The sequence below is a fragment of the Cebidichthys violaceus genome, unplaced genomic scaffold (assembly GCF_023349555.1).
Source record: "Cebidichthys violaceus isolate CVI_PGR_0920_01 unplaced genomic scaffold, fCebVio1.0.p SCAF_13, whole genome shotgun sequence".
Taxonomy (NCBI): domain Eukaryota; kingdom Metazoa; phylum Chordata; class Actinopteri; order Perciformes; family Stichaeidae; genus Cebidichthys; species Cebidichthys violaceus.
In genome coordinates this window covers 8443258-8458090 of record NW_027176296.1, presented here as the reverse complement: position 1 = coordinate 8458090, position 14833 = coordinate 8443258, and the positions used below count along the sequence as shown (strand labels likewise).

General features: G+C 38.8%; 1 protein-coding gene across 1 annotated transcript; it reads left to right on the top strand.

Moving 5' to 3' along the window:
- The first annotated feature begins 1209 nt into the window (after window positions 1-1209).
- efcab7 (EF-hand calcium binding domain 7) lies at window positions 1210-13891 on the top strand. The gene is made up of 13 exons (XM_068707632.1): window positions 1210-1561; window positions 2340-2551; window positions 2786-2872; window positions 3428-3632; window positions 6010-6131; window positions 8457-8598; window positions 9125-9234; window positions 9526-9689; window positions 10095-10228; window positions 10343-10491; window positions 10813-11022; window positions 12111-12218; window positions 12444-13891. The coding sequence occupies exons 1-13, from the start codon at window positions 1432-1434 to the stop codon at window positions 12522-12524; spliced, it is 1854 nt and encodes a 617-aa protein (XP_068563733.1). The 5' UTR covers window positions 1210-1431; the 3' UTR covers window positions 12525-13891.
- Window positions 13892-14833: the final 942 nt, after the last annotated feature.

The following is a 14833-nucleotide window of genomic DNA, read 5'->3' as shown; positions in this document are numbered from 1 at the left end:
ATTTTGCAATAGAGAGAAGACACAATTTGATTGGAACATGCACGGCAACTAACCTTTTAATCAAACAAAGAAAGCCTAAAGGTTTCTCTTTAAACTAAATACTATTTTACACAGAAATGAGAAAGTAGTATGCTAGCTACACGTGATCCGTAAATTGATTACATTGCCAGTCGTCACATCAAATTTATTTACATATTATATATATATTACATATCACAAATTTGGCTCATGCAGCTTAAGCACACTTGGTAAGACCGATAATTTACTTACATGATGGCCATTGTTAATGTGCATAGCTCTTCTGTTAGGTGTTAGGTGTCAATGAATTGCGTTATTTCATAAGAACCTAAGCCATTCTTGGTTATTAACACCTGAATCTTCACTGTACTTTCGTAGTATTCCAGTGACACTAAAATGAGCTCATAAAAGGACCTAGTGTCTCATACAATTACGATACCAAAGTAAAGGAATGTTGTTTGTGAACCTGCAGCAGGATATGACGCTCACTGCATTTCCCACTTCAACGACATCAATAACAGCAACATACAGTAATGTTAATTTTATGGGACTATTGCAGCCACAAGAGATTAAAAACAAAAGAATGAGACCAAACTTTTCAGGAGCCGTTAAGTATAACAGCGTTATAAAAGACAGACAAACTAACTTAAAATGTCAAAGTTAATACTGTGTATTGATTTTTATATACTGTGATCATCACAGTACACAAAGACTCACTTAACGTTACATCACAGTGTGATGTAAGTCTTTGTCAGGGAAGCGTTTATTGATGCCACGCAGAAAGTATTATTAGTTACCATACAATTTGTGCAACAATAGATTAACAGATTTTAAAAAAAAGATATTTACAGAATTTTAAGGTTGTTTTAGCAGAAGTTTGTTCGTCACAAATTTATGAATCTGGCGCATTTGCTACATTCAAACAGTACGAGTAAAACATACATGCTCCTATATATAGTTCCGCATGTCGCAGTAATGCAAAGACGACTGGAACAACGAAACAAACTGTCTGAGTCAAAAATAAATCCTTATATATAATCGAAAGACTGTGTTTATTTATTTAATAAACTGAAATGGTGTAATATGGCATTCTATTTTTTTGGGTAGGAACGGGGCAAATTAGTGTTGTTTCTTCCGTGGCGTTTGTGGTGAACACTAAGGAGTTTTTGTTTACCTAGCAACAGATGGCAAGGTAGCAACGGTGTTTGGTGAATGTCTCTCCTGACGGGAATCTGGTTCAATATAATGCATCTTGCCCTGCTTTCAGGGGATTGTTAGGGTGTGATGAAAAACTATAAATAATAGCAGTTAGCTGCCATATTTGGCTTTCGATTGGTTTCATATGCTAAAGAGTGCTAAATTAGCTAGCTGTTAAATTGCTTACGATAACCAGGTCGATCTCTACTTCCTAAGATGTCTTTTCAAGAGTCACCTCATCCATCTGATGAAGAGGAGGCCTTCTACGTGCAGTGTCGAGCCGCATACCTTGCTGTGTTCAAATCTAGTTTGACAAATATTGCTTCGAAACAGCAGCTATGTCGTGGTAAGCTAATTTTATACTATTAGCTAACTAACGTCAGTAAAAAAATAGCTTGCTTGTTATATTGTTAGCATGCCACGTGTATGTGCCAAGAAAACTCTATATTCAATAGATTTCATTCTCATGTTATTATGGTTAGCATGTTAACATGCTGGAGAGATAAGGATCTGGAAGCAAACATCCACACAGAGTATAATGACTCCTTGGACACTATGAGTTATGAGGATGTTACGGCCATTTCTCTTTTCACGACTGAAAGTATTACCGTTTTACAATATATAAATAAAACTGGATGCGATTTTCCAGAAACTGTTATGAACCCACAGCTGGACACTAATTCAGGACAACTCTACAAGAGGTATCAGCGGATGCTCTAATTTCCAACTCGAAGAGACACTAAGGTTTTTGTAAGAGGACAATGTCAATTTTCTTGGGTGTATTTGCCCTTTAAACTTTTATACTCTATAGTTGTGATGAAGAGCTGAAACAAGCTGATACAGAATACGTGTGATACTGTCCGAAATAATGTGTAATAAGATAAGTTTTTCCCCAATCTCTTAAATTACTTCTGGGTAAACAAAGGGGATGTTGAGAGGTTACATTTTATAACAAGAAAAGCAAGTCATTGTGCTGGATTTTTAAAACAATTTTAAAATAATGTACATGTCATTTAAAAGAGGTGAAAAACTATAAGCAAAAAAAGCCCAGGTCCTTTTGCTAATGTTGTTGTTTGTCATCAGCCATTCTAGTTTTAATGTTCTTTCCCATTTATCCTATTAAGCTCTACAGCAGGCTGGTAGAAATCCAGCCCATGCAACTCTCAATAAATACTGGACCCCGAGAACATCCAAACTGAACTTTGATGACTTCTGTGAGATTCTTAAAAAGGAGAAGAAAACTGAGGAAACTGAGCTGATGAGAGCCTTCAACAAGATGGATTTGAACAGTGATGGCTACATCTCACACAGTGAACTGGAGAAGGCCCTTACCACTGTGAGTAGCCTAAAACAGTGTGTGGATGAAAGATCTGTAACACATTGTCTACTTTATGTTTATGTTTTGGATAAACATGTTAATTTAAGTAATATTAGTATTACAGATAATATTACAGATGTAGACTGCCTAAACATAAACTGATCAAAATCTCTGATCGGCTCATGCTCAGATGAAATAGTCTTATTTTGTCGTGGTGTTTTGCTACTAAAGAAAATATGTTGGATTTTTTAGAGAGGAGAGAAAATGACCACTGAAGAGGTGAATGCTATTTTTTCATTGGCTGACATCAACAAAGACGGCAAACTGGACTATGCAGAAGTAAGTTTAGATAAGTATGACGTGACTTCTGATATGAAAAGTCTATGAAATCTGTATTTTAAATGCATTCATCCCATCTTCGTGTATCGGGTATTTAAATGTCCCATCTGATTGATCAGCTGAAGATAATCAATGTACAACGTAGTCTCAGAACAAAGGCTGTAATCCTAAGCAGCCACAACTTTTGGAACTTCCACCCTTATTGGTACTACTTGCTACAAATAATAGACATGGTTCCGAACCAGTTCAAATGAACCACATTAAAGGGTAAAATATATTTTCTTCCCATTTGTCCCATTTGTTCAAAACGTTTTTCTTTGAAGTTGAACTGAATTCACATAAAATACAGAGGACTCAGCGATGCAAAGTGGCACAGAAAACTCAATAGTGCAAAAGAAAACAACCCTATGACCTCCTATGCTTTTCTCCAATATTGTCTTTATTTAGTGTCATATGTTTACCTCCATCCAAGTTGTAAGCATCTCTGACCCTCTCTCTCGCCTCACAACATCCTCATGTATCATGCTCTCACTGCTGGTTTCCTCTTGCTGTCAGTTCTGCAGATTGTTTGTGTCTACAGTGGAGCGGTGTCAGATGGCTGCTTTGGAGAGACTCGAGGCAAATGCCAAGCTGAAGAGACAGAACTTTGGCAGTCGGTCATACAGTCCTCCAAAGAGCTCAGTGTCATCAGCATCATCAGCAGCAGCAGCAACAGCGACTCTCCCTCAACCTCCAGAAACAGACGCCACACTCAAGAAAGGTACAACATGTAGGGATAGAATAATCTAATTTGAAAGAGACTGCTACAATTCAGGCAGTCTCTTTGAAATGTATGGGATTTGTTTTTTGCAATACATTTTATTTTTAAAGTTAAATACATGATGAGTAATTCCACAAGGACACATATTTACACTTTTTCTCCCTCAAAAGTAGTCTTCTTTACACACAAAAGGTAATCTATATTCTGACTATAGCTTATAGAATCCTGATTTAAATATGAATAACAAACATTAAAAAGAAAAAGGGTCAAGGCCACAGGAAAGAACAAAAACAAAAAAGCAAAGATTATAACCTCCGATGGCTTCTCATAGCTACTCTGTCCCAGAATTCTGCACTGTACTGTTTGCATCACCAGCCATTACTCTACTCAGTGTCCAGCTATGCTGAAAATATATTGAGCAGTCTTTATTTTTGCATGGAAATGCTAATATCTTATTAGTGTATGACTGCAGAACATAATGGCAATTTGTGCGGCCCAATCTACAGGTACAAAGTAGCAGCCATTGGCGACTGCACATCATGTATACTTCAGATTCCAATTTATAGTTGCACACCCATACACACTGCTTGCCCCAATACGCCTCGCCGATTAGTTTTGATGAATAAATAATAGCTCTGTTATTGATCGATTTTTCACTCCCCCTGTGACAAATCACCTCATTAAGACAGTCCATTCATCATAATAGCCACACAATTAGGGCAGCTTGTTTGGTGGGAGGAGACTGTAAAGCGTTGTGATTTGGGTAATCACTTCTGCCATTAAGAGATTGACAAAAGCTTCATCTACGCTGATGAAAAATGCCGCCGTTCAGCTATGGCTTTGGAGTTGGTCGCTCTTGCCAAAAAAATATGTTTTCATTGCTTAAACCAACAAGGACTGGCATCACGTTCAGCTTCAGCCTTCCGCAACCGTGGTTGATGAATCAACAGAGTGTTTCTGTGCAAAAAGACACCACCTTCAGCCGGTTGAAGGTGGACGTAAAAATCCACTTTTTGCACTTTAAAACCATCATTCTGAGGAAAGAGAAGAACAGAGATCCTGGATGAGCGAGCCACGGACAGGCCCACGGTGGGAAGATAGATGGGGTTGATTTAGGTGGTCAGTCCATGTTCATGTTATTGATTTGGAGGATTCCACCACTTCTCACTGGGGAGATGATGAGGGATTAGACGGTTGTCGAGAGGAGGGCCCAGTCGACCACCACTGCAAAAACAAATGAGCTCCCACATAGTTGTCGGGATTATCACATTATTGTGCCTCTCCCTCGTATTGATTTATACCTGCTACATTTTAACAAGGCTCCAACACGAGATGCAACGTGATCGCACATGTGGAATGGGTTATTGTTGGAGCTCAAAAACAGTTTTGACTGCTCATTTGCTCCTAAATTTGTCAGTATATACCAGTGCTACACTGATAAATATGTGTTAACTGTATGGGAGATGGGTCATTTTGGCTAATTGTTTTACAAATAATTGATGAGTTACAGACCAATTATCAGGCATCAGTTGTTGTGTGTCTAACGTGTTTTGGCAAACAGTCAGACCGATTGATGAACTGTCGTGGTGTTTCTCTGATAATTGGTCCGTTTAGTTTAATTCTTGCAGTTTTCCACCACTAGTGCTGAAACAATACTGGCAATAAACTCACACTGAAGCTTTTGTTTGGCCATGTTTCAGTGCATCTTTGTCCACACTCACACAACAGCTACAATTTGATTCTCTAGATTAAAATACCGCCATCAATACAAAATAGATCCATCACAAATACCATGACAGTGGGTCTATTTATTTCTCTGCCACGGTAATTTGCTTGTAAGCCTATCGCATTACTTCGCATCTTGATTTCCCGGGCTTGGAAACAATCAGACCCCTCATTAGTGAATTGATATTTTCTGGCTTCAATTAGAGTTCAAGGGAAAAAGTTGTGCGAGATAATGGATTTGAGAGGGTGCTGTTATGCCATTTGTGATTTAAAAGGCCTCCATAATTAATTAAAAGGTAGTTGAGCTTGCGAACACACTTTCCCAGAACCCAAAATGCAAAGTAGCCATCTTCGCTTGAACTTGGGAACGGACTTCTGTGAAGACGGATTACGGTGTCAATTATGTTGTGCACCTCATCTCTCTCTCAAAAGTGTGTTTACCGTTCGGAGAGAGGAGGGCTGTATTTAGTCTGTCAGTCAGTCAATTGAGCGTTCTGTTCTGTTGCAGCAACTTGATTTATTTATAATAACTTTGGATGGATTTTGAGCATATGTATTTTTGTGTTAGCGTTTAGTGATGTGAGTTTTCATTGTCGTTTGTGTGTGTGTGTGTGTGTGTGTGTGTGTGTGTGTGTGTGTGTGTGTGTCTCAGACAGCAGATCATCCTCCCGTCCCTCTTCTGCTCGCAGCAGACGGTCGTCTCTGTCGAACTCAATCACTGTGACATCCAGCAGCACTAAGACCAGCAAAATACCAGAGCCTTCGGGCTTACAGGTAACCCCGCCCCACCCCCACCCATAGTCATAACGACCCTAGAGCTGCAATTTATCTCATCTTCATTATCAATTCATCTGTCTATTATTTTTCAGATTATGTGATTAATTATTAATCTATAAAATGAAATGTCAAAAATGTAGCGAAATATGTTCTGAGAGCCGAAGGATATTTCTGAGATGTTTGTCAGTCACCCATGAAAGTCCGTGTTTGAAGACTTTCTCTACTAAACAAAGTAATAACATAACCAGAGCTGTCATAACTCAAAGTTTATAAGTGGCCTTTGATGACAGTAAATTGAATTTAATACAGTAATGTATAGTAATAACTCATCCATCACATGATCTGTCGTATATTCTTATTATATTCTTATTATGTTCTATACGCAACATGCTAGCTATGTTATGAATCTGAAATATGAATTGTTTGTTCCATCACTGACAAAACCTGGGAATCTTAGTATGTGGGCTCCCAGTGAGAGACTCCATGATAGCGAAGGACTTTGCAGCCCCACTGCTCTCCCAGTGTCACTGTGACCCATTGCTTTTTATGATGGGCGAATTTAGCCCGGGGTGGATAGATATACACTGTATTGATCCCACGCTCTTTGTTTTCACACTTTTGGGCTTAACCTCGGGCTGGTTTGCTTTACAGCAAGAAAAATAAATAAATAAATAAATAGAAATAACAGCCCTGTGCCCCATCTCTCAGGTCCCGGCACTGTGTTGAGATTGGAAAGGGCCAGACATCATCATGGTAAAAGAATGTGTGTCCAGAGATTACCTCTGAGGGAAGTTCTGCGCGCTATATTGGCTGCTATGTTGCCATAGGCCGATAATTTGGAGGTGGTGGATGGAGGGTAGGCTGTGTTTTTGTAGTGGTGTGAATGTGAAGGTGTGTGTGTGTGTGTGTGTGTGTGTGTGTGTGTGTGTGTGTGTGTGTGTGTGTGTGTGTGCGTGTGTGCATGCATGCACGCATGCACCTTGTGAGATGCAAATTTGTCGTCATGAATACAAACATAACAAGTAAAGGATATTTCATTTCAGGATTTGTTTTTATGAATGGGTTAGAGTTATAAGGTAAAGGTTGTGGTTAAGATGCGTGTGTGTGTGTGTGTGTGTGTGTGTGTGTGTGTGTGTGGCTGGTTTGGAATCCTTCGACCCTCTGTGTCGCAGTTAATCAGACCTGTGGCCGGAGCCGGTGACAGAGCCTTTATTAGTCTGCAGGCTGACCCTCTCTATGGGGGCATTAATTCTGATGTCTTTAAGCAGTTGATGGGTGCCCATGGCAGTTTACCTCATTTAATAATGTCTGGACAAGCCACTGAAGTGTTATGGTTTGATCTTTTATGCCTCTCACAGCCAAAGATAAATACTTTGAGAAAATGGCTTTTCTCTAAATGAGTGACGTGCTCCGTCTTTATGGTACTTTCTTTGTTTAACTTGATGATTTATTTGTCCACTAAAAGGATATATAGCCTATTCTAGACCTGCATGGCCCTCAGTGTGCTCTGACTGTGTATCCACACCAACTGTGTTTTCATTTAATGTGTCTCCAATGACTGGAAGGAAAACTTCCTTGTTTTTGATGTTCTTGTTCAATTTCAAATTATTACCTAATTTTAGTTGTGCTGTCAGACAAAGGAACAACAGTATTGCAAAATGAGAGAAATATAAGGATTCATAAATATTGCCAAAGTAGCCTCTTGATAGTCTTGAATGGCCGCTGGCTCCAAGATTGAAAAGGGTGTATTTATCAAAGTTAAATGGACTCCAATTTGCCATATCAGGTAAGAGAGGGAGATTTACTTCAGCCTGTAGCAGAAAACACAGTGTGACACTTCTGCCCTCCTCTGGAACAGCAGGAGTATAACAAGTGTTTACATGCTGCTGAGCTGACACCAAACTGTGTAATAATGAATATGCCCCCTGAAGGTTAGAGTGGTAATTATCACAATGGCAGTTTCTGTTAATCAAGTGAGCAACCTCACTGTTATGATTGACTACTTAATTCACTTTTTCATGCCAAAATATTCTTCCCCCGTCACAAGATCAATGCCCCTTTTAATAGAAAGTGCACATTTGCTTTGTTTTCCTTCAAATGAATAAATGCATTTTGTTGTCAAGCAGTTCAACAGTTTGTTGGGATTGTGTCAGGATCTAATGAGAGACCACACATAACAAAATATATTTGGCTACACATACAGCGTCAAAGGGCTTGAAATAGCAAACAACTGAATCTAGGTCTGCTTTATTGGACAAACTATATCAGTTTGTTTGGATGTGGTGGGACTGCCGTTAAGCATAAATGTTATCCATTTTCCAGGAGTGGCATCACAGTTCTATGAAGGGCTGTTTCTTCTTGGAGGATGATGGGAGTATCAGCTCTCTGCAGTACCAGCTCCACGTTCCCCAGACGACCAACGTCTACCTCACCATCCAACCACTCAGCCTCAGCCACGGACCCGGTACTGGCTGGTTTTATGTTGCACATAAACAAAGATCATAAAAATCTTTAAAATGTGATTGGCCATAAGGTTGTATTTTTGTTTGCTTCCCAGATTAGGGAGGTCCAAGATTAGGGTCAGCACAGCACCTCAGGAGCTGGTGGGAATTCACTAATTTGCTCAAATATTCTGGATTTGGACCTCCGTTCCTCAAGATTCATTACTTGGAAGATATTTAAAATGTCTTGTTGGACAGCTTCCTGCACCATGGCTTCACCACTGTCTTTAGTATGCGCAGTGTAACTGCACACGTTGTGAAGATGCTTTTTGTGACTTTCCGGCATAAAAAAAAAAGATTGCCCCAGTAAATTTTATTTAGTTCAGTTTCTAAAATTAAAGAATGCAATTGCAGATGGTTGATGAATGTAGGTGGTGGAAAGTCACTCCAATATATACATCTGTAATTGCATGCTCTAATTTGACATATTTGTATGTTGTAGTTTTATATTAAACATAGTTACATTATTTAATAATCTATACTTTTCAGACAAGCCCTCTTCATGGATGACATTGGACACAGCTCTTTTTGCAGTGGAAGCTGGTGAAACCAAAGAGGACTCAACTTTAGTGGGTTTCACTGAGTCAAAAGACAAAGAAGTATGTGTTGTTTATATTGAGAGATATACATGTACTTGAATATTTGCTCATATTCAGTGTTAGAATGTTATTCATCCCTAATGATGCTTAAGTTAGGAGATTGTGTGTTGATAGAAAAATACTTTCTTCATCAAATTTTAACCCTGGATGACTGATGAAAGTGTTTGTGTTTCCACTGGCATTCTGCCAGGCCAAAGGTAGCAGCATTTGTGAAACTTGATTGTGCTGTATTCCAGGATGCACTCAGTGTTTTTAACTTACTTTGCTTTTACTCCTCCTTTGTTCCCACAGAAATATGTTTGGAAAGGAGAATTGCATGCTGGGACTTATTACCTGCTTCCCTTCACTAGTGGATGCAAACTAAAGAAACGGAGCAAAAAGAGCCTGTCTAATAAACCTATAGAGCTCGTCTACAGGACTGACACTGGAGAACTAGACCTCACCAGAGAGCTCAGGTGTGTGTGTGTGTGTGTGTGTGTGTGTGTGTGTGTGCGTGTGTGTGTGTGTGTGTGTGTGTGTGTGGTTGTGTGTGTGTGTGTGTGTGTGTGTGTGTTTATGTGTTTATGTGTTTATGTTTATGTTTGTGTGTGAGTCATCACATCCCCCTGTATGTGTGCTATCAGTTGAATAAAAACACAACACATAGCAAAGTTTGATCAAACGTCACCAGCTTTAAGCTAATGTCCAACAATTGAGATTGTTTTTTAATGTATAAAGTATTAATGTCAGCATAGAAAATGACTAGTCTGTGATTTAAAGCACTGCTTTGCTATCTCCGTTGCCACCACAGCAGTTTAATGGATGGATGAATTGATGCTGTCTGTATGACACATCTCTGTGTTGCTCCCTCTGTGCCACAGGGAGGTGCTGTCTGACATCTTTGAGGTGATAGACCTGGATGGCAATGGTTTGCTCAGTCTGGAGGAGTACAATTTCTTTGAGCTGAGGACCAGTGGAGAGAAATGTGACAAAGATGCCTGGGCTGTCTGCAAAGGTAATCATTCTCATTATAGCACTAATACACAGTGTTACATTTATGTGACATTTATTTTTTTAATTATTGTAAGGTTGAGATTATGTCTCTCATCCTTTTTGTTTGGGCGTGCAGAGAACTTTGATATGAGGAAGAACCAGCTGACACGACAGGGCTTCATGGAGCTCAACCTGATGGAGGCCACAGAGAAAGATGGAGACCCTGCAGACTTGTGGGTCACCCTGGAAGCCATGGGCTTCAACCGAATGCTGGAGCTAGTAGATGTAAGTTTACACATTTGCTCTCACTTAAAACAATCACATACAATCACACAGATCAGTTTTTAAATGACATGACGTGACTTGACAGAGCCATAATTTAGGGCTTTCATTTGACTTTTCATAAGAAAATACATTTCAACCTTCAATAAGCCACTCTGCACAACTAGCTACTGAATTGACTCTCAGTTCCATGTTTTTTTCACTTGCTTTCTTTGACCAAAGCACTGGTTGTAATACACACACATACAGAAAGACACAGGCTTTCAATACCCCTCTCAAATCCTACTAATTGAATTAATGCCTCTATACCTCCCACTCTGTCAGGCTTGTCCATTCCAGATAGATGTACACTGTGAAGGCACTCAGCCATCCATCCAGCCACTCAGTATGGACTCAGGGCCCAAGCTTCAGAACCAGGCCCTCCAGAAGTCCATCACAGCCAGGACAGGGGCCAAAGCACTGAGAGGACAAGACAACGTCTTCATCTACACCTACCGGGGAGAACACAGGATCTCCTCCCTCATAGCCAACAAGGTAGACAACGAAGCTTGTGCGGGAGTGATGATCTGGAGAGTAATGTTTCTGGTTCAGTGTGATTGTCAAATTGCCATGTATCCTGATGGTCACTAGGGGGTGGAAGATAGTCCAACCTTGAATGAGAGACTGTAAGTGAAGACTGTAAGTGAATACGCTACTTCATAAATGTATGAGGTGCTAATTATCAAGTGAAAAAAACTGAAAGGAATGACATAAATAATATAATGATAATTTAGATTACTTTATTAATCCCGTCTGGGGAAAATGTTTTTTTTTTAAATTACCAAATTTGTATCAGTATTACTCAAAGCACAGAGAATCAGAGTGTTTGTATATTGTATAAAGAGTATGTTTTTCATATTAACACTTTCCAGGGCTGTATAAGACCCTCTGTCTGTCCACAGTGTATTGTTGCAGAGGCCATTGATGCTGTTTGTTTGTAATTGATATGCAGCTATCGTATTGATACTCATAGCAACAGGAGCTACTCAGAAAGAATGACCCGGTGATACAAAGGAACTACTGAACAGGGGAATTAGTTACATTTGTACGCAGTTTGCCGTGTTTTCACAAGAGTGTCGATTCATCATTTGTTTGGTTTTATATTTAGTCATTGCCTTACAATTCATCGACAGTGACATTAGCAGCTTAGAGGGTTCATGAGTGTGGAGCAGTACTTGTAAACACATCTAATACCCACATACTCTACAGTTGTGTTGTGTCCAAACATGATAAATGGAGATGTATTTTTTTTCTCACTGTAGCATAAAATCATCTGTTTATTTATAGTTTTATATTGATAAAGCACATTCATCCGTTTTTATTAGTAAAAATAGGCTGTTTTAGACTTTAGAGTCCTCAAGTAATTATATATCTACAGTATATGTCTGTTTGATTAGGTGTTGTAGCCAGTATCTGCATGGTGATTTTGTGTTAAGTGACCAGTCAAGTTAAGTCAATTTTGTTTATATACAGTAGCCCATAATCACTAATTGCCAATTTTGCTCAGCGGGCTTCACAATCTGTAACTGCATTTGGACCCTCGCTCGCTTTCGATAAGCCAATAAAAACCCTTTGTGTTGCAGACCAACCAGAAAGTGACTGTCCATGTAAACAATGAGCAGAGCAGGAACTGTTGCAGCAGCAGAGGCATGAGTGTGTTCGCAGTCGAGGTGCCAGCCAGGACTAAGATGGTACGAAGTGAAAGTCCTGTCTTGGTTTTTATTATTTCAATAAATGAACCTTGTAACCTTATTATAACAAGAACAAATCATGACTTTGAAAATGTCCCATTCTACAACAGTCAAATGTACAATGAAAGTGTATATAAATACTTATATAATATAATAATATTAGAATTGATATGTTGATGTTGTTTTGGATACTAACACAACAATCTTGTGTTCTATGTCTTCTAGGTGTGCCAACACATTCTGCCCATCAATGAGAGGCAGGATTGGACCTACAACTGTGTAGAGACCATACTACCCTTCACGTAAAGCTGTACAGCCATCACTCAACTACGCTAGTGATGTGCACAGATAAATTATTCATAAACCAGTGGTTTCAAATAGGGTACATAATAAATAGAAACTGTTCTATAGCCACCGGCAATATGAAAACTGTCGCCGGACCAAATGTGTATTTTAGGTCCAGAAGGAACACGGCCTAATCCTTTCATCTTTTAGAAGCCCGCCGTTCAAAGCTTACCTGTGAGTTTTATACTGTCAGACACCAGGAGCTGAGACCCTCTGGCTGCTTGTAGCCAGCAGCTTGATCAGGCCCAGCTGCAAGAACGGTGTTTCAGAAGCTCTGTGACTGGATGCATCAGAGGTGTTAACCATCGATGGCACTCTAGTCATAAAGTGCAGCTGATTATGGTTGTCACTGCTTTTGTTGTTCCTATGCTTCAGTTAATGTAGACCTTCAAAATTCTATTTAGAAATTTTAACACTTTTAATGTATAGAGTGCATAGATCAAAGACTAAATTGCCAACACCACATTTTAATTCATAATTAAATAGTTTGAATGATGGCTATTGTCAGTTGTCAATTATTTTCAAACAATTCTAAATACGTCACTATTGTGTCTGATGCTGTACTGTTACTGTATGAAACACCAACATACATTTTGTTGTAGCCATTGAAATTGTTTTTTATTAAAAGATTGCTATTTACCATACTTCTGTAAATGTTTGGCTTATGCGTCAGCACACTCTTCAACCATAATTAAATGAAAGATGATTGTCACCTTTTTAGCTGCTTTTTCACGTCACTGTATACAGTCATGTCATATAGGCCAAAATAAACTCGCCAATATTAAATTGCTTTGTGTTTCTATATGTTTTAATTAACAACTGATCACATTTGTCATGTAGATGTAAATATTATTATTAAAATATTCCTATCACTGATATCCTTTACTGATATATCTTTGGTTGCAACCCTTGATTATGCCCAACACCAACATTTTGTTTCAACAGGAAATACATAAAGATACAGGCCGATGCTCTACAAATGCCAATATCTCTGTGTCCATGTAATCAGCAACATTTTTGGCTAACAGAAACAATGGTGGATTGAACATCTAGTCGGTATCATTTTCTACAATGATGGCTGAGAATCAGTGTTTCTTAGACATTTAGGTGACATACTGTATATTATAGATGTTTCAATGATATTACATGTGTGTGATATTTGAGGAAAAGCCCAAAGCTGGACCTAACATGAGGTTACTGCACATTGAAATAATATTGTCTACATGCTGTTGAAACAATGTTATATGTAATCTGGACATCTAAAGAATACATTGTTTGACCTGTTGATAACCAAAGCAATGCTTCCTGAATGTTCTTTTTACATTTAAATAAAGGATTGTACCTTAGTTCTTGTACTTGCAGTCTGTTTCTGCCTGCATGTTACTGTGCAGCCATTTGTCACCACTCTCCATATTCTTAAAACAGTATGAGGCTGTGGGGATTTGGGTTGGCAGTGAAATGCATTCCTTTGCATTGCGCTCAGGTCTAAACTTTATTTGCCCTTGGCCTTTCCAGTTGACCTCCTATTTATAACTCTGGGGCCAATATTTGCCCTTTGACTTTCTCTGCTGAAACCGTAGAGCTAGCTTTGTAAATGTCATGTGGCATGTGAGATGTATTTAATGTCCCGAGCCCCTGTCTGCTCTTCCTTTCCCAACACAGAGGTTTAGTAACACTTGACTGCTCAGGGCAGTCTGGGTTCAGGGATTGTGAGCCAATTTGGCAATTAAAATCATTATATAGTGTGGTTTTTTTATAGATATTTCACTTTCTATTTCATGCTGTTTGTTGTAAAACTTTTATTTCACTGAATTTCTGTTACATAATTTTGTAAAATTAATATAATGCCAGTAAATCAACAGTGGCAAACAGCAACAGGTCACCTGAGAATAAGATGTAGATTTAGCTATTGCTATAGATTGTTTGAACTGAGAGTAAATTGATTCTGCTCTTGGTATTTACTTTGCATTTGTTCTGCTTGAAATGCTAAAGTCTGAAGAATGCATATTATTTGTATATACAGCTAGATATCTTGGCTGATAAACAACCTTCACACACATACTTTCATCATGGTAGGTCTAAAGTTAAACTTTGTTCTGCTTATGATTGTCAAACACACACTGATGCAACAGGCAAACAACAGTGGCCTGAAGTGGACTATTTCACAATATTCTCCATGCATTATTCACCCTTTTACTCAAATATAGCATGGTATAGCAGAATCTTTCTCTCTAAGTATTTGTAAGGGTAGCTTTGTGATATTTTAATTG